Genomic DNA, 20,333 nt, shown 5'->3' with positions numbered 1-20,333 from the left:
TCAGTTACATCAATTTCGCTGCAAGCCTTTTATCTCAGGAAATCTCTGCTTGATTTGCTCTCCTGATTGTAGATCACTGTGTGGCTTTTCCTCTACACAGAGATCAATCTCCATTTTGCTCACAGCCAATTTGCAATGGCTCTGCCAGGACTCAATACTATTTCTCTTATCACCCCGCTGGATGTTATAACACCCAAGGTGACCTGAAGGTTATAGTCAGGGGGAAATGGTGTCTGAAGTAGGTGTCTAAAGGTCATTTTTAAACTTTGTAGCATCATTTCCAGATAGGACAGTTCAGAAGTGCAAAGGTTTGCCCTCCAAAATTCAGATCAGCCCCACATTGTGTGGGCAGATCTTTGTGACAGAGATATTTCCTCTTGACATTTGAGCACTTGCAGCTCTCACAGCCTCAAGCCTCCATCCAGGGAAAGATCTCATCCCTGGGAGGGAGGCAGGGCCCTGTTCCAGTGCAGGAGCACCTCAAGCCCTAAACATGGTCCAGGCTGCTTTTAGGTGCTCCACCTACACAGTAAAAGTAATTCCTGCCTGAAACAACTTCTGAAGACACTGGCATCACCAAGGTAAGGCAAAACACAGCCCAAGCAGCCCCTGTGAGCAGAGCTGTGTCTGCTGGGCTGGGTCCCTGCTGAACCTTGGCATTGGTACCTTCAGTTCAAATGCTTTGCTGACACCACTGTTAAATTTGTCTGGGAAAACTGATGATCAATTTTTTTTAAATGCAGCAAAAATTTTTTTAAATTTTTTAAGAGAGGAAATGGGTTCATTTGTGGTGTTAAGGTCATACATATTCATAGCTATGTTTTCTAACCACAGTGTCAACTCAAAAATGTACATTTCACCTAAATCAAAATGGATGTCTAGCAGATGGCCCCACAATACCACAAGAATCAGGTGTGGATAACACCAAGCTGTGGCATAGTTCAAGCTTCTATTTTTCCCTCTGGAGGTGGTTGTTCAGAGAGCAGTGAGGGTGATGTCTCAAATTCAGGCTGCTCTGGTGACAGCAGGACCTGGGACTGGGACATCACTTACCCAGAGCTGCTGAGGACATTTTAATTACTTGCAGCTGGACAAAACAAAGTTGAATAATTCAGGAGGTCCAGAATTATCCTGGGGGTCTGTCTGTGTGCAGCTGAGTGCCCCAGGACACCCTGGTTGTTGATCCCCTCCCTCATGGCCTTTGCTGTGGCACTTGTGCACCCTTCAAGGGGACAGGGGCAGCTGACACCAGGCTCAGCTTGTTCACCTGGGTTTTGCAGCCAGGAGTGCAGAGAGGTGAGTGGTGGGTCTGGTAACCTACTAAACCTTGTGTAGCTGGCAGTCACTCCAAAGGCAGTGGCCAGGAGCCAACTGTGCTGCTCTCAGGGTGGTTTGTGGAGATAATCAAAACTCCACAACTTTTGTGAAAGTTGTAAAGCCAGAATGTTTATGATTACAGCATTGGATGCATGTGGGAATCGTTCCCCTAAAATGACATGTGTACCTCTGGGAACTTCAGGTCTCTTTATCCCAGTCCCAAATACACATGCATACAGTTTCACTATAGGTTCATACATATTCATTTTTACGAATTTCACCTGACATTTGCCGCTAGTTCTTCTTTATCAGGAAGAATTCCTAGGTCAGGTTGAGCTGCTCTCACAGCAGTGTCTGTCTCTCTCTATCACCCTCTTTCTTCCCCCCCTTATCTCTGTCCTTCCCTGAAGCAGTTTCTCTGAGCCCAGGCCTTGCAGTCAGGCTAAATAGCTATGTTTTCTAACTACAGTCTCAACTCAAAAATGTACATTTCACCTGAATCAAAATGGATTTCTACCCTGGAAAATTTCCACCCTGCCTCAAGGGCACCCACAGCTGTGGCAGCAGGGCAGCTTCTGATGGCTGAGAGACTCCCCCTGTGTTTGCTCTTGCCCAGTTCTGCAAAAAAAATGAAAAAAAAAAAAAAAGAAAACTCTGGGAATTTCTGTTAATGTGCAGAGCACAGGGACCTCTCTGGCTTTTAGCACATCCCAGGAGCCTTAATAGGCCTTGAAAAGAGAGATGAGAAAAAGTCATTAAAATTTTTCCTTGTTTCCAGAGCTTATTATCTACCTTCTTCTTTGACAGCCTCTTTTGTGATTCAGCATACAGCAAGTATTGCTTGTATGCTTATGCCTCACAGCTCCTGCTGTGAGAAATGTATCCTACAAAATTGGTCACTGACACATCTGTTCAGAATTGTGGCTGTTTCAAAGGTTAAAAAGAGTTAAATCTTATTTTCTCCCATGTCACAGACATATTTCATGAAAAATCTTTTCCTTAGGATTTTTCCTCCTGAGAGGCTCAGAGGCCTCAGGAACAAAATGTACCCAATGGTTATCTGCTGCTGTGGAATGCAACAGGTGCATCTGGGATTGGGCTCATGGGGTTGTTTCTAATTAATGGCCAATCACAGTCAGCTGGCTCGGACTCTCTGGTCAATCACAAAATTTCATTCCATTCCATTCTATTCCTTGCTAGCGTTCTGATGAAATCCTTTCTTCTATTCTTTTAGTATAGTTTTAATAGATCATTTTCTTTTAATATAATATATATCATAAAATAACTACTCAGCCTTCTGAAACATGGAGTCAAGATTCTCATCTCTTCCCTCGTCCTGGGACCCCTGTGAACACCACCACATTTGGTGAGCCCCAAGTGAAGAACATTGCCACACTCCTGGGTTTGGTTTTTTGTTTGTTTGTTTGTTTTTCTTGTTTTTCTTCTCTGCTGTGAGCAGAGGCTCTGCTTCATAACACCTCTGTAGCCTTTGAGCTCTGCTCCAGGAGCTTTACCTGCCATGCACCCTGTGACAGATGAGTAATGCAATCATTGACTCTCACAATTAACAGACAAATATCATGTGTATAGGCTAAGAAAAGTTTTATGTATTTATAGTTATGTTTTACCCCCTCGCCTGGTTATCAAGGGACACCTGGGAGGGCTGGCTTGTCACTATGGAACACCTGACCTCCAATGAGGATTTGAGGAGGAGATCTCCACCACTGGACAGCGAAGAAGGGGCTGATGGACAGAACTTTGGGAGGGGTTAAAGGGTTAAACAGGGAAAACCTCCATGGTGAGGGGGCTGAGCACACAGTGGGGACAATCTTTTGCTCCCAGCGCTGTAACCTTTTTTCTTTATTCAGTCTTCTGTTGTATTCTTGATAAGGTTAATAAACCTTCCTAAACTATGAAAAGTGAGTAGCTATTTCTCACACACCACCTGCCTGGGCCACAGGGAGAGAGAAGAGGCCAGTGACAGCTCCAAAGAGCCAAAGCCCTTCCCTTATTGCTCTGGAGATTCTCACACAGGGAATGCCCTGTTTCTGTGCCAGGCTGTCTTTCACACAGACATTACTGACTTCAGCATCCCAAGCAATACATTTATTTTGCTTTTTCTTTGCCTTTTTGGTGTCTATTTGCCCCAAGTGCTAAATTAAAATCTTTTTTTACAGTTTGATGCCCATTATAATTAATTTCCAGGTTCTCTGAGACACACAGACCTCTCCCCTGGCATGGAGGACCATGTTACCTTCTCCACAAGGACCACAGTGCTGTGCTCACCTGCTCCATCACACCCCATCCTTTGGGGAAGCTGAAAGGCTGGAGAGGAGGCACAGACCACAGGTCTGCACTAATAAACACTACAAGAACAACAGAGATATCTGAATCCCTGTGTCAGCAGCGAGATCCAGGCTGGGAGACCCAAGCCTGCACCTCAGGGCCAGCTCATCTCTGAGACCCTCTGGGGCTTACAGCCCTACAAGGATGTGATGGTTTATAAAGATCTCTATTTTTTTTTTTTTAAGAATCTTTAAGAAATAAAAAAAAACAACCCCAAAATTTGAAACAAGAATTACACTGATTTCTGAGAGCAGCAAGAGGAGCTGGCAGTGGGAAGCAGAGCTGTCACACATCCTTTGGGACAGGTAACCCAAGCCTATTTTGAGTCAAAACCAACCAGAGTTTTGCTTTTACTGAATTTTCCAGTCTTTGTCCTGCAACATTTAATCCTCTGTGACTAATTACACCCTGATTTACTGAGATCAGAATAGATGGGGCCACAGAGAGCCATATACAAAATAATAATAATTATTTACATAAGCCTCTTAGTTCATGTAAATTGTAACTTTTCAAATGCTGGCAAAGGGACTTCTTTTCATTACCACGATTTCTATGGCTGTAATTAGTCCTGTAGGAGGATTATTACTTCTCTTATCATTAGTAAGAGAGAAAAGATAATTTGTTACAACGGTGTTGACTTCAGTGCCATTGGAGGCTGTGGCTGGTGTGATTTCCACTTGGGAACAAGGGATTTGCAGGACAGCACAACCCACAGAGTGCTGCAAGCCAGAGGGAATCATCCCTGTCTCCTTCCTGCCCCTTTCCAGGCATTATGGAAATATTGGTGTGGGAAATGGGTTTGGATGCTGGCTGGACGCTGACACTCGATGGCCAGCAGGGAGGCACAGCAGTGTGAAAAACACCAATCACTTGTTTTTAAAATTTTAAAAGTTTAATAGTAATAAAATGGTTATTAAAAGAGTAACACAATTAGAGTAAAAATAATTTGGACAATTTGGATTAGGACAATAAAAACAATAAAAATAAATTGGACAATTTGGATTAGGACAATAAAAACAAAGAGTTACAGAGGTCTGGGTACCTTTTCTGGGCAGCATGAGCCCCAAAAAGGACCCAGGTTAACAGAGGATTAACCCTTAAAAACAATAACCTGTTGGATATTCATCCATCTCATACAGGATGCATAAATTCCATTCAAACACAGGATTCTGTCTGGTCAGTGTCAGCTTCTACCTCTGAATCCTGACAGTGCCTTTGAGGCAGGAAGAAGTTCCTTTCTTCTGATAAGAGAGCAATAAATTTTCTTTCTCTGAAAGATTCAGGTGTCCTGTGGCTGCTATCTCGCTGCGAGTCCTTCCTTTAAAAAAAGTATCCTACATAGCATAGTTTCTATTTTAACATTTTGTTATAACCTAAAACTCTATTTAACACACCACTTAAGAAAATTAATACAGCATTACTTTCTAACACAACACATACAATATTCATTTTAATATTTGTGAAAAGCCAATCATAAAATACATGCATTTTTCACAGCAGCAAAGCTGCAGACACCGCGTTAGCGCTGCCACCGCCGGCAACGCCACCTCCTGTGGGGCCAGCATCCTGCCCTGTTGGTATCACCAATATTGTGGATGGGACGTGCCTGGGCTTGTCTGGCCCTGCTGCTGAACCAAATTGGGGCAACTGTGGTGGTGTTTCACCCCACAGACACTTTTGGCTGGCTGGGTGTGTGGTGTTTCACCCCACAGACACTTTTGGCTGCCTGGGTGTGTGGTGTTTCACCCCACAGACACTTTTGGCTGCCTGGGTGTGTGGTGTTTCACCCCACAGACACTTCTGGCTGCCTGGGTGTGTGGTGTTTCACCCCAGGGACACTTTTGGCTGCCTGGGTGTGTGGTGTTTCACCCACAGACATTTTTGGCTGGCTGGGTGTGTAGTGTTTCACCCCACAGACACTTTTGGCTGGCTGGGTGTGTGGTGTTTCACCCCACAGACACTTTTGGCTGGCTGGGTGTGTGGTGTTTCACCCCACAGACACTTCTGGCTGCCTGGGTGCTGCAGTTGGGTGCTTGGAGGCAAGTCCAGGCTGTGGGATGGAGCTTCCTCCATGGACAGGCTGCTCCTCAGGTTTTACCTCTGCCAAAGAAGCTTTAAGGTGATGGTGAAGGAAAGGAGTCGGTTCTGATGGAGGGTTTGGATCCAGAGCTTTATTCTGGCCCTCAGGCCTCTGAATGCAGCACCAGCTCCCACAGAACTCCCTGAGCCCGTGGTTGCTGCTCCTTTAACCCCGGGGAGAGGGGCAGGGAAGGGGTAGGGAGACAACAAGCAGGGACAGGAGGGGAGGGACAAAGGGACAAAGGACACCTGGATGGCCCAATGCCCCCCAGGGCAGTGAATCTGCCAATCACTCAATGCCCTTCTGGAATGCCAGGACTGACAGACAGTGCTGGGCAGGGGTCAGGGAGGGGAAAGGAGGGATGATTGGCACACCTGGGAGGGAATCTTCAGGGCAGGGACCCAGGGCTCTGAGGTAAACCCTGAAATCACAACGCAACAGAGCCCGGGCATCGCCCGTGCTGCTGCCAGCCCTGCCCTGGTGCCTGCCTGTCCGGCCCCTGTCACCCCAGGACAGCCCCGGCCAGCACGGGCAGCTCCCAGCCCAGCGGGGAATTCACCCAGACCAGCAGGGAATTCACCCATCTAAGCAGGGAATTCACCCATCTAAGCAGGGAATTCACCCATCTAAGCAGGGAATTCACCCAGCCCGGCAGGGAATTCACCCAGACTGGAAGGGAATCCACCCATCCCGGCAGGGAATTCACCCAGACCAGCAGGGAATTCACCCAGCCTGGAAGGGAATTCACCCATCTAAGCAGGGAATTCACCCAGACAAGCAGGGAATTCACACATCTAAGCAGGCAATTCACCCATCTAAGCAGGGAATTCACCCATCCCGGCAGGGAATTCACCCATCGCAGCAGGGAATTCACCCATCCCGGCGGGAGCTGGGCCAAAGCAGAGCCCTTGGACAGGCGTTTCTTTATGTGGGGATCGGCTCCTGCCGGAGCCCCGAGCTGCCCCGGCAGTGCCAAGGCCACCCGGGTGCGGGTGACCGTCGGTCCGGCTGTCGCACACGCTGCTTGCTTGAGGCCATCGCGTGCCCGCGGCTCATTCCCAGCGCCCAGCCAAGCCACGGCTCCAGGCCCCTTGGGAAACCCTTTTCCCCAGGGATCCAAGTCCCATCCCACTCGGAGCTGCCCTGTGCCATCTTGTGGCCGTTGCTGAAATCGAGGGAAACGTCACTAAATCGCTTCGGATTCCACACCTGGGTTTAGGTAATTCCTATTTTTTTTTTTTTTTTTCAGAAGAGAAACCAGTTTTACAAGCAGCTGTGCAATTCCAGCCAAGTTCCCAAATGATCAAGGAGACAGATGTGCTGCACCACAGCACCTTTCCCCCAAATGAGTTGGCAAATCCTTTTGCCAAAATAAATAGTAAGGGATACAATTTTCAGGTGACCAAACCAATTTTGCATTATCAAAACAACTTCTTGACACATTTTCAGGGTCTGAAACATCCCACAGCATTCTCCTGGGAAAACTGGCAGCCCACAGCTTGGACAGGCACATTCTTCACTGCATTAAAAACTACCTGGATGGATGCACCTCAAATCCTGTGCCCGGTTCTGGGCCCCTCACTCCATGAAAGACATTGAAGGGCATGTCCAGAGGAGGGCTGTGGGAACCCAGGAAATTCCTCTGGCTGCCCTGGAGGACTCAAGGTCCTACCAGGGGGCTCAGAGACCTTGGCACAGAGCCCAAGATGCCCCTGTGCCTTTGATTTAGCCCTTGGAAAAAACAATTCCCAACCTTGTATGAAGAATTACAAGCCACAAAAGTTTAAGTAGAATGATAGTGAATTTATCACAGGGTGAAAAATAGATTGTTGGGGTTTTTAGAATGGGGGTTCAGGGGGCAAGATGGAGGGATCTGGGCATGTCCAGCCTTTCTCCTTCTTCTTCTTGGCCTCCATCTTCTGCTGTGATGTTGGCACTTTGGGATTGGTTTAGAGTAGAAGCTCACTGTCTAACACAGGTGATGGGTATTGGGAAGTAATTGTAAACATTGTACACATTGTAGTTTTTAGTATAAAGACATAACCCCACCCCAGGGGCAGGCAGAGTGCCTGGAACTGTCCTGCTGGATGGACCTCGGCAGGGCAGGAGAAAGGATTTTATAGATAAGAAACAATAAACAACCTTGAGACAGAGAAATGAAGAGCCCTGACTCCTTCTTCAAGTGCTGGGCTGGGAAAAGAGACTTTCTAATGCATCTGGGGGTCACTGTGACCACCTAGAGACTCTGAGAGAGGGCACCAAATTTGGTGAAGGGTCTGTTTTTCCATCCTTATTTTTTATCTACAGTGCAGGGATTCAGGTGACTGACCTCTTGAGCCACCTGCCCAGTTACATTCTTAGCCTTCAGAAATGCTGATAAATGATAGCATCATGCTGGATCCTGTCCATCCCCTTAGCAACCTGGAGGGAAGGCAAGAAGCAGCCAGCTTTCCCAAAGTGCAGGGGTTTTGTTAAAAAAACCACTTGAAGGTCATTAAAAGCAGAAATAGTCTGAAGTGCCTCCCCCCCATAATCAACCATTAAAAAAAAAAGAGGAACAAAAAGAGGGGGGATACCAGGCTTCACACTCTCCTTTTCAGTACTAATGGCTCATAGTAACCAAGCTGCAGGAAATTGGACAAGTCCATTTTTTATTTGCAAACACAAAGAAAAATTCCCCTGTGAGTAGAACAGTGGGGGTGGTTTTTTCCCTCTTGGGTCAGCACATCACTACATTAAAATGCTCTCCTCACTGAAGGGTGGGATATGACCAGAACTTAGATTTTAAGGAACTTCAACTGCTAAATACTTTGCTGTGTAGCTGGTTGGTGTAGCCATGATATTTTCTGAAAAATCCTTCCCTTATGATTTTTTCTCCTGAGAAGCTGAGAGGCCTCAGGAACAAAATGTAACCAATGGTTATCTGCTGCTGTGGAATGCAACAGGTGCATCTGGGATTGGGCTCATGGGGTTGTTTCTAATTAATGGCCAATCACAGTCAGCTGGCTCGGACTCTCTGTCCCAGACACAAACCTTTGCTATTAATTCCTCCTTTTTCTATTCTTAGCCAGCCTTCTGATGAAATCCTTTCTTCTATTCTTTTAGTATAGTTTTAATATAATATATATCATAAAATAATCCTCGTCTCTTCCCTCATCCTCACGCCCCTGTGAACGCTGTCACAGGTTGGCAGCTCAAGCTTCACCTTCCCTGCACTCTGGGGAAGTCTGGGTCGGCCCGTGCTGTTCTCAGCTTTACTCTGAAAGCGCTACGGGCCGAGCTGAGGCTCGCACATGTTCTGAAGCCCAGCGCGCTCGGTTCTGGCCCGCATTTCCCGCTCCCGTGGGTGTCCGGTGTCCGCCGTGCGGTGCCAGCCCGGGCAAGGCGGGAGCAGCGCGGGGATGCGGGCGGCCGGAGCGGCTGCGGGGGTGGCCGGGACGAGGCCGAGCCGTGCCTGGGCCCCGGGGGGCGGCTGGGCGCCGTGGGCAGCCTGGGCTTCTGCAGCAACCTGCTGGTGCTGCTGCTCCTCTGGCGCTTCCCGGCGCTGCGCTCCCCCATCAACTGCAGCTGCTCAACACGGCCCTCAGCGGCCTGCTGGGCTGCGCGCTGGGCACCCCGCTCGGGCTGGCCGCGGGCAACAGCGACAACAACAATAACAACAACAGCAATAGCAACAACAGCAGCTACAACAGCAACAACAGCAACACCACTCCCGGGGCCGCCTGCGCCTGGCACGGCTTCGCCACCGCCCTCTGCGGTGAGTGCGGAGCGGGCTGCGGGACCGAGAGCACCGCTCTGCCGCCGGAGGGACGGGACGAGGCTGTGAGCAATGCATCCACTGCCAGACCTGCATTTCTCGTTCCCAATCCCTGCACCAGCTCAGCTCCACTGTGTCTATCAGACCTCCAGAGGGACGGGACGGGACGGGGACAACATCCCTCCCCCTGCGGGAGGGGATGGGACAGCTCCGGGGAGGGAACGGGACGGCCCCGGCAGCTCAGGGGAGAGAATGGGATAGCCTCGCAGTTCTGGGGAGGGGATGCGACAGCCCCGGCAGCTCCGGGGAAAGAACGGGACAGCCCCGGCAGCTCCGGGGAGGGCATGGCACAGCCTCTGCAGCTCTGAGGAGAGGATGGGACACCCTGGGCAGCTCCGGGGAGGGGATGGGACAGCCTGGGCAGCTCCGGGGAGAGAATGGAATAGTCACGCAGTTCTGGGGAGGGGATGCGATAGCCTCGGCAGCTCTGGGGAGAGAATGGGACAGCCTGGGCAGCTCCGGGGAGAGAACGGGATAGCCTGGGCAGCTCTGGGTAGAGAATGGGACAGCCTGGGCAGCTCTGGGGAGAGGATGGGACAATCCTAGCAACTCCGGCGGAGAATGGGATAGCCTGGGCAGCTCCGGGGGATAATGGGATAGCCTGGGCAGCTCCGGAGGAGAACGGGATAGCCTGGGCAGCTCCGGGGGATAATGGGATAGCCTCGCTGTTCTGGGGAGGGGATGGGACAGCCTGGGCGGCTGCGGGGCCCAGGGAGGACAGAGCCAGCCCGCTCGGGTGCAGCGCTGGGTTCGTGTCCGGGGCCGCGATGGGGCTCGGGCTGCCCTGGGGAGGGGACACCGGGCACGCCTGGAGCACAGGGCTGGGGGAACCTTGCCAGCTGTGGTGGTTGTTTCGCTGGGAAAAGGCCAGGCAGCGTTAGGTGTGAGTCCTCACTCAGGCTCCACAGCGTGTTTCCAGCGGCTGAGGAAGAGCTCCACAAACTTGAAAGGATGAAAGCGGGGATGGAATCAGCCTCGTTTAGGTTATAAAAGACCTTTAAGCTCCGCCGACACTGGCACACATCGGTGGGGCTCTCCCCCAGCCAGCATTCCCATGGAGCAGAGGCTTTACCAGCAGAGCATCCCTCTGCTGTCAGAACAGACCTGAACCACGCCAGGAATGCAGCTTAGGCTTCCCACCGCCACTGAGGAGACGCTGACGCTGCTTATGCACACTCTAAAGAGATACTTGCAGCAGCTGTTTGCTGCCATCTCTTTCCCTCATGAAGTTACACAGGGTAAAAAGCCAAATTTGTGCATGTAAAACCTTTATTTGGCAAGGAAAGTTCAGCAGGAGTGTGTCAGCATCCAGCAACATCCCCTTGTACCTGCCAGTGTGGCTTCCACAGTTCAGCCCGGGACGTGTGTGTGGAGGGAAATTGCAAGCTCTTATCTCAGCTTTAGAAATTACCTCCCCTCCAGCATTTCTGCATGCTAAAGAAGTCTTTGATTTGCTGCTGGTGGTTTTATTGCCCCCTTGGTGCCTGCTGGCAGTACCCCAATTGCAGGAGACCCATCACTGTCTCTGCAAAGGCTCAGGAGCTCTTGCTGGCACAGGGGCCTTCAGGACATGGCTTTAATCTACAGCTCTTCATTATGCACAGCATGAAATCCTTGTGGGGCTGCACTTCCCCAAGGAGGGCTCAGAAGGCTGCACTTCAGAGCTGGCAGAGGAGCACCAGATCAGCTCCACACTTTGGGCAAATCTAGATATGAATCTCAAATTTTACAGGTGCAGCAAGAACCAGATCTGATGGAGAAGGCAGGATTTTGCTGCAGCTCACACACACACACATGTATCCCTTCAGACAGGTGTGGTTAATGATTAATTAGCATTTATAACTGACTGCTTTGGCTGGATGTGTTTGAACACCCCCAGCTCCTGGTGAGTGGGGTCAGGCTCTCAGCACCTCTCACCCTTAGGGGACACCTCAGTCCCAGTCCTTGCCCGCCTTGTTTCCAAAGCCAGTGCCATCAGTCTCATCCAAAGCTTGAAATATTTTTTTGGGAGGCAGAGCAAAGCCTTCACTCATGGATTTTTTGCTGATACAAGGCTCTGGTCTGACACAGGCATCATCTCCCTCATCTCCCTGGCCGTGCTCTCGTACGAGCGTTGCTGCACCATGACGAGAACGGCAGAGCCTGACACCACCAACTACAGGAAAGCTTGGGCAGCCATCATCCTGTCCTGGACATACTCCCTGCTCTGGACTGTCCCCCCACTGCTTGGCTGGAGCAGCTATGGGCCAGAAGGAGCAGGGATAACCTGCTCTGTGAACTGGCATTCCAGGGACGCCAACAACGCCTCCTACATCATCTGTCTTTTCATCTTTTGCCTCATGATCCCGTTTGCCATCATTGTCTATTCCTATGGGAAGCTGCTCTGTGCTGTCAGACAGGTAAGCTGATTCCTCAGCTGCCTTTTGAGTGTCACCCCAAACCAGGCAGAAGCCCATGATGCCCATTTTCCACCTCTGGAGCTCCTCTGCTGCCAGATGTGCTGCCAGCCCTGGCAATGCCTCTCCTGTGGCTGTCCTGGGTTCAGGCTCCAGCCTAGCAGGGCTTTGAAAGCCTTACTCAGGTGTGCACAGCTGGAGGGATGCCTTGGAGGGGCTGCCTAGAATAGAGGCTGGACAAGATTTAGAGAATAAAGTTGGGATTTATTAAAGGTCTTCAACAGCCACACCTTGGGCAGTCACAGCCTCCCAGAGGCTACACCCAAGCTGGACAATGGGCACCAGTTTTTCAGACAATTATAAGTTTGCTCCATTCACATATCAGGGGTTAATTCTCCAATTACAGCTTCAGCTAATTAAGTCATTTACCCCCAGCTTGTTCCCCCCATTCACTTTTGTTTGTCCTTTTTGGGTCCTGAGGCTGTGGGGTGTCCATGGATCTCAGGCCCAGAGGGATTGTTTTGTCTGACCAAACTGTGAGGACAGGAACTCACACTCTGTGTGGAGTTTGGAGTGATGCACTGATGCACTACAGGATCTGAAAAATACCAAAACTGAAATCCTGAGGCATCAGAGGCCCCTATGTCAGCATCACAGATGTTTGCCAGAGAACTCTAGATACTTCAAATTACCCCTAATTAAAACTAGGAAAGATTTACCTACCTTGATGAGATTGGTCCTAGGATTTAAATCTGCAGGAATGCTGTGGAGAGAGGTGAGCATTCTCAGCAGGTCCAGCAGCTGCATGGTCAGTGCAGAGTGTGGGAGCAGGGATTTCTGAAGATCAATGCTTCTCTTCTGAGAGCAGGAAAGTGAACCCTGCAAAAAAGGCTGCTAGGAAAAGAGTCACATATGACCAAGCTGCTGGTGGGATCAGGCAAAGCAGGAGGATGGAACTTAACAAATCTGAACTGTAAGACAGACCCATGGCATGAGGCAGATAACCCTGGACACAAAGCAAAGCCACTCCATAAATGACCATCATCGAGTCCTAACTTCTTTCTCCAGGGTTGGGAGATGCATGAGATGGTATTTCTTGTTGGGACTCAGATGTTTATTAGTGCTTATCTGTGGGACAGTCTCACAAACCCTGAGTTCTACAGCACCTCACTGTAATAAACTAAAATGGAGTCCTATCTCTCTCTCTCTACAAGGCCTTTTAAGGATAAACTGTCTAATTAAGAAATGACACCTAAATTATTTTTACTTTTAACCCAATAACCAACCACCCTTGACCCACATTGTGGACTTTTTTATCCAATTACACAAAACCACCCAAACCCATGGAGAAGAAGGTGAAGAAGAAGCAGCCTTGGCCCTAAAACCTCCATCTTGCCTTATATATATTACTATATTCTAAACCCTTAAGCTCTAATTTTCCCACCCTGTGATATCACACACTTCTATTCAAACTCCACACCCACAATCCCAGTTCTGCCATTCCCTTTTGGAAGCCTTTTCCTCAACCTTGGGTCAAATGCAGTGTTCTCCTGGGGGTCAGTGCCTGGCAGCACAGAAAGTCTGAAATTCCCAGCAGCCAGGCTTCCAACAGGCCATGAGCTTTTTTTGCCAAGATAAGGAATAGCAGCTCTAAAAGTTGCTACCTCAGTGGAACATTTGGTACCAAACACCATCAGGGCAGCACTGTCAGGCAGCTGGAAGTGCCAGGGCAGGGGTTTTTCCTCCTGTGTGAAGAAATCTGCCTTTAGCCAGGAGTGATGGAGCAGCACTGGCTGCTCATGGCATGGAGAGGCTGGGAGAGACTGGAGAGCAGGGCAGCCCTTGGGGAGCAGTCTGGGGATGAGCAGGGACTGTCCCAGCACAAAGTTTGGATCCTTTGCCCCCAAACACCTCCACACTGGGTCTCTGCACCCTGGGAGCCACCCCAGGCTGGCTCCAGCTCCATCAGCACTCCCAGAGCTGGCTGGGGCTCACCTGGTGCAGTGAGCAAAGAGGGCATTAGATAAAGATCACTCTGTGAGCCACATTTGCAGATGTAAACTTTAAATTAAGCTTATTATTGCTCAGGGACTTTGGGCAGAAGCAAATTAAATCAGTGGAGATGTTTAAATTAATCCTCAATTAACCCCCAGCCCATTGTCTTGTTACAAATCCTTCACTCCCCACAAAAGCCAGCTCAGTCCCCCCTGTGCTGGGAGCAGCTGCTTCTCCTGCACCACCATGGACCCTGAGCACAGGCAAGGACTGGGTTTCACAGGACTTCAGTGTTTTTCTGTCTTTTAAGGCTAAAAATTCCTGTTTTAGAGGTGCTGCTTGTTCCAAGGTGTTCACAGCAGCTGGGGCTGGAGCAGGTCCTGCCTGCAAGAGGCTCTTCCTCTTCAGAGTTCCTCCAAGGGCAAGAAGCAGCAAGCAAACCTGCTTTGCTGTGAGGGTTGTGCTGTCTGGGGTGTCAGTGACCCCCAGAGCTGGCACTGCCCTCTCCAGGGCCAACAGAACATTTCTTTCTGCTGGAGCTGAGCAGCACTGCAGGGGGAAGGTTTTACACTAAATACTTTTGCCACTGATGCAGCCATCACATGAAATGTTGTATTTGGGCTCAGGAGAGGGGGCAGCTGTGGACAGGGGCAGGGGGAGATGCAGCAGCAGAGCTCAGCAGAGCCCTGGTGGCTGCAGGGAGCAATGGGATCTCTGCAGTGAAGGGACCAGAGTGCCCTGGAAAAGGGACAGGGTGGTGGCAGGGGCTGTGCAACTCTAAAGGTCAGGAGCTGTCTTTCCTGTGCTCCCTGGTCCTGCAGAAACCCCCAAACAAGGGAAAACAATATGAAAATTGTTCAGTCTGGATCAAAATGGTCCTTTCAGGAAGGGGGTTTTTCCTCAAAGAGGGAAAGCCAGAACTGGATGGTCCTGTGGATGCACCTGGGCTCCTTGGGGAGGCAGGAGGGAGGGCAGGGGCAGGGCAGAGCCTCCCTGCTGCCTCCCATGCCCTCTGCCATCCCTGCTCCAACCCAGCTGCTCCCAGCTGCTGCCCAGCATCCCCAGGGCAGCAAGGTGCAGGAGCAGCAAAATCCCTGCTCTGTGTGTGAGAGAGAGAGAAAAAAATGAACAAAAATAAGCTTCACATGCCAGCTTAATACTTCAGGAATTGAACAACAGCCATTTGTGCTTTCAGAGGATGCTGAATTATAGGCAGCACTGTGTAAGCCTTTAGTGGTGCCTCCAGCTCCTGCCATGGGTACCTGCCTGTAAGTGAGATTATCTGCACCTCTCACAGAGTAAAACTGTGCTGGGACATCAGGGTGCTTGGTTTCAGCCAGGCATGAACAGTTGTATCCTTTCGCTTGACATTTGTATTTTCATGCTCTGATTTCTGACCTGATTGTCACCATGGGAGATTTGCAGGGAGGCTTAAACTCTGGGAGATCAGTCCAGGCTCCCACTCCCACTGTGTTGCTTCAAGGTCACAGATTCCTTAAATTTGAAGAGAATTTTCACCTCTAAGAGCAGCTCTGCTTTTCCTCCCATGCCTTGTTTGAGGCTGGCAGGGAATGGCCAGAGGGAAGGGTTTGCTCTGAGCAGTTTAAAATGAGCAGCACAGGAGCTGGGATGATTACAGCACACTGCCAACAATAAATCTGAATTCTGAAAACAACCACTAGAAAATGAGGGCTACCTAGGTTTCCAGTCACATTGAGCTTTAGTTTTAATGATCTAATTTCTGAGAAGTCCTTCTGCTTTTGATGCAGCTTTCACAGCTCTGCTGTGCAGGGCTTGCAGGGCCCAGGCAGAAGCAAGAGGAGGCTGCAGCTTTCCTGGGGGAGCAGGGGCACCCTGCAGGTGTGCCCTGGCTCAGGGGGTCCATCTCAGCTTCCCTGGCTGCAGCACAGAGCCCCAGGGATGCCAGGGGGTGCCTGTGCCCCCATGTCCATTCCCATTCCTGAAAGGCAGGAATCTGCCAGCGGGGTTTGCTGCAGGGAGCAATCTGCAGAGAGCAGGGCTGCCTTAGCATGGCCTTGCCTTTGTTGGCAGGGCATGGAGAGGGTGTTTGTGCTCCACAGCTGAGTGTGCAGCTCCAGAGCAGCTCACAGCACCCATGGCTCAGCAGAGGAGCTGTGATCCCTCAGCTCAGGTCACTGCAGGAGAATCACAGAGTCCATCAAGGTTTGGAAATGACAGAAGTGAGGCAGAGCCTGGGAGGCTGAGCCAGCTGTGAGGAGCAAAACAGCAAATCTGCCCCTTGCTCTGCAGAGCCCTTGGAGGGCCTGGCAGCCAGAGCAGGGCCAGAGGCTGGGGGTGACCTGTCCCAGGGCAAACCTGTCACAGGCATCCTTTATGAGCAATCCTTTCCTTAGGATTTTCCTCCTGAGAAGCTGAGAGGGCTCAGGAACAAAATGTAACCAATGGTTATCTGCTGCTGTGGAATGCAACAGGTGCATCTGGGATTGGGCTCATGGGGTTGTTTCTAATTAATGGCCAATCACAGTCAGCTGGCTCAGACTCTCTGTCCCAGACACAAGCTTTTGTTATCATTCCTTCTTTTTCTATTCTTAGCCAGCCTTCTGATGAAATCCTTTCTTCTATTCTTTTAGTATAGTTTTAATGTAATATATATCATAAAATAATAAATCAGCCTTCTGAAACATGGAGTCAACACTCTCATCTCTTCCCTCATGCTAAGACCCCTGTGAACAGGGTCACACAAACCCCCTGGGACAGGCAGCTGGCAGTGCAGGGAGGCTGCATCATCCTCACCCAAAGCCTCCTGGCTGCTTGGAGAAGCTTGGTGGTGTCTGTAACTTCTGCAAACCCCCCAGCCAGCAGAACCAGTGGACATGGACCCCCAGAGACAGCTCTGGCAGTGCCAGCAATCAATGGGCAGCCAAAAAGAGCAGCTTAGAATTTCTGCTGGCAGCAGGACTTGGTACCAGCACTGGGCTCACCCTGAGCTCAGGGGTGTCCTGAAGGATGAAGGGCTCTCCCTAGTGTGGGGGTGCCAGCTGTGGGTTCCTCTGGCTCTGCACTGAAGGCACTCCAGACAGCAGTTTCATGTTCAGACTCAGGTATTTATTATTCCTTATCAGTCAAACAGTCTCACTACTGTGAGTTCTGCAGCTTTTCATTAGAAGGCACAAAATGGCCAACAATCTCTTGGTACAAGGTCTCCTAAGACTAAACTGTCCAGTTAAGAACTGACACCTGGATTATTTTCCCTTTTACCCAAGAACTGATCCCACAGAGCCCCCAGTGCAGACTTTTCTGCCCAATTCCAAAATGCCACCCAAACCCATGGAGAAGAAGGAAGAAGCAGCATGAAGAAGAAACCCAGGACAACTCCCTGTGCCTCCATCTTGCTGCCTTCCACAGCACACTAAAAACCCCAAACCCTCAATTTCTCACCCAGTGATGCACCTGCACTGCTCTCTATAATCTATTGCACACTTTTGTGGGTTCCAGTCTATCTTGAAGTCTGGGAAACTTTCTCCATGGATGAGGGTCAGAGTCAGTGCTGCCCTGGGGGTCAGGGCAGCCCAGAGCAGACACAGGAATGAATATTCCCTGTGTGCCCTGGGGTTGCACAGCCTGGCCCTTCCTGTGTTTCAGCACAGCCCCAGCAGTGGTGTGCAAAGGGGCCCAGTAAGGACCTGGCTGTTGGCAGTGAAGAGAGAGAGAGACAGGGACTCGGTGTGATGGTCAAAAAATCCGAGTTTTTTGTGAAGTACAACTTCTTATATACTATTTTAGGGAGGCTAGTAATGTTTTGCTACAATGATTGGGTTAAAAATCACATAAACGAGCGTATGCATTTTAAACATCTCTTGCTTGCAGAAGTCTGATGTAATTTTCTTTTTCCAGTAAACCTGTCTGATTGAATCTTCTTGCAATCTTGATTTAATCCTCAAAGTTCTGTTTGCTCTTGCCAAGGCATCCCATTATCAAATCTCTTATGCTAACCAGGTCCAAAGTGCATCATCTGACTTGTGTATATCCCAATATCTGTCTGTGCAAAGCACATGGTCAGGATCAGCATCCCAGATTCAGCTGCAAGCAGCACACAGGCACAATCCATGAATCCTGCAGCAGACAGCCATTCTGCTCCCAGCTCTTGGAACAGCATGTGCAGCCTTAAAAATGCTTGCTGGAAACAGATAAATCATTTTGTGAGCTCAGGGGTTAGACAGTCACAGTCAGAGTCATTGACAAGTCCTCTCACATGACTTGTCACAATGCAAATCCAATGGATCCCAGCTTTTGTGTCACTGTGTTACACTGTGCTTGGGGATTTGCCACAGACATCTTTTATGAAAAGTCTTTTTTTAAAGATTTTTCCTCTTGAGAAGCTGAGAGGCTTCAAGAACAAAATGTAACCAATGGTTATCTGCTGCTGTGGAATGCAACAGGTAGATCTTTGATTAGCCCATGTTGGTTGTTTCTAATCATTGGCTAATCAAAGTGAGCTGGCTCAGACAGAGAGCCAAGCCACAAGCTTTTGTTATCATTCTTTCTATTCTTAGCCAGCCTTCTGATGAAATCTTATCTTCTATTCTTTTAGTATAGTTTTAATATAATATATATCATAAAATAATAAATCAAGCCTTCTGAAACATGGAGTCAGATCCTCGTCTCTTCCCTCATCCTCAGACCCCTGTGAATGCTGTCACAGGGATTTTCCCTTTAATTCACAGACAGCCTGCTCTTCTATTGTCTCCTTGACAAATGAATCTGAGGGCCTGCCTTCAAATTATCCATCCAAGCAGATCAGTGCAAGGCTCAGTATTCTGCATTTCTGCACAGACTCCTGCCCTGGGTGGAGTCACATCAGGGTAAATCTGCCTCGAGCAGCAGTCACAGGCAGGGCAGGAAAAGCCAACACCCTGGCATGGCTCCCACCAGCCCTCTGCCCCCCTGGTGCCTCCTGTGTTATGGAAAAGACAAAAACGTGCAGCAAGGAGGCCTTTGATCTGCTCCATATTCATTTCCTTCTGTCAATTAGCAAGTGCAGCAGTTTCCAATGCAGGAAACAGCTTGGTCCAGCACGGGCAGGAGAAACTGGGGGAGAACAGCTCTGTGTGCAGCAATTCCCTTCCTGGCAGGAAGGGGAAAGGGTGATCACACTGCTCCTCCAGCTTTCCTCTGGACAGCCTGAAATAAACAGGGCAGGAGACCTTTCTCCTTTTTAATGCCTTTATTAGAAGTGATCAGCTCAGGTGGGGAGAACCAATGGGTCACGCTCACGCCACTGCTGGAGCAGGAGCGACTCAGAGGAGGAGAAGGAAAAGCGCAGCTGTGTCCAATGGTCTGGGGCAGAGCTGGGGGTTCCATCCTTGTGAGAGCTTCAGGAGATTCCCTTAATTTGGGGTTCAACATGAGCACAGCCAAACCCCTCTCTGTGGGAAGCAGTGACTCTCCAGGCTCAAGCACATGGCCAGCACTTCATGGCCAGCACTTCATGGCCAGCACTTCATGGCCAGTGAAATAAACAGGGCAGGAGACCTTTCTCCTTTTTATCACCTTTATTAAAAGCGATCAGCTCGAGTGGGGAGAAGCCACGGGTCTGCACTGCCAGCAGTGACTCAGAGGAGGAGCAGGAAGAGCAGCTTTGACCACTGGTGTGTGGGCAGGGCTGGGGGCTCCATCCTCACAACAGCCCTGGGAAATTCCCTCAATTTTCCACTTGAACATTTGAGCTCCTCTGTCTAGCCAACATCTTTACGTTAGGGTGAGGGGTAAAAAGGGTCTTGGCGGATGCTGGATTCTGTTCCTCACATCTGGACATTGCTTTGATTCATCAATTTTGTGTTGGCTCGTTGTTTTAGGGGTTTTTGGCTGGGTTTGGTGAGGGGTCCCTCCCGTTTCATGCTGGATCCGATGTCATTTGCAGCCAACTCCATGTCCCTTCCTCTTCACCGTCTGGGTGCCATCCTCCAGGAAGCAGCAGGGTGTCACTGACAAAAGGGGGAATTCTTAACCATCAAGGACAGGGAGTTAAGGAAAACAGGTGATGACAGTGACAAACAGTTAGAACTGCACCCTGGCAGCAACTGGCCCAACCTGTGAACTCTGCAACCTTTTAAAAAAATGGGAACTGTTCTACTTATAACAGCCTGAATAGCCACCATAAACTGGGGCTGAACTGGGCCTCATGTGAGACAGACACATTCCCAAAGGCAGGAATCTGCAACACCTCAGCCACCAGGGAATGGAAAATCAGTCTTGAGACAGCTGAGCCCAGAGAGCTGCAGAGGCCATGCAGGTCAGTGAGTGATCCAAGAGGGAAATCACCTCGGGTCAATCCACCCACACTCAGGAAAACCAAGGAATTGGCTTTCCTGGCTGCAGCTGAGTTCAGTCCCAGGGAAAA

At 49.8% G+C, this 20,333-nt stretch overlaps 1 protein-coding gene across 1 annotated transcript in view; it reads left to right on the top strand.

The window, feature by feature from the left end:
- LOC139594718 (uncharacterized) overlaps positions 1–20,333 on the top strand; it is a 47,821-nt gene that overhangs the window by 9,966 nt on the left and 17,522 nt on the right. Inside the window, exon 2 of the mRNA XM_071437073.1 lies at positions 8,996–9,500. Within this exon, the coding sequence (XP_071293174.1) occupies positions 8,996–9,500 (505 nt within the window). The remainder of the gene's footprint in view (positions 1–8,995; positions 9,501–20,333) is intronic.

This window comes from Agelaius tricolor, unplaced genomic scaffold (genome assembly GCF_023055355.1).
Source record: "Agelaius tricolor isolate 1412-34295 unplaced genomic scaffold, bAgeTri1.0.p SCAF_12, whole genome shotgun sequence".
In the NCBI taxonomy this organism is placed as follows: domain Eukaryota; kingdom Metazoa; phylum Chordata; class Aves; order Passeriformes; family Icteridae; genus Agelaius; species Agelaius tricolor.
The sequence above is the reverse complement of the archived record's forward strand: the minus strand, read 5'-3'. Positions and strand labels throughout refer to the sequence as shown.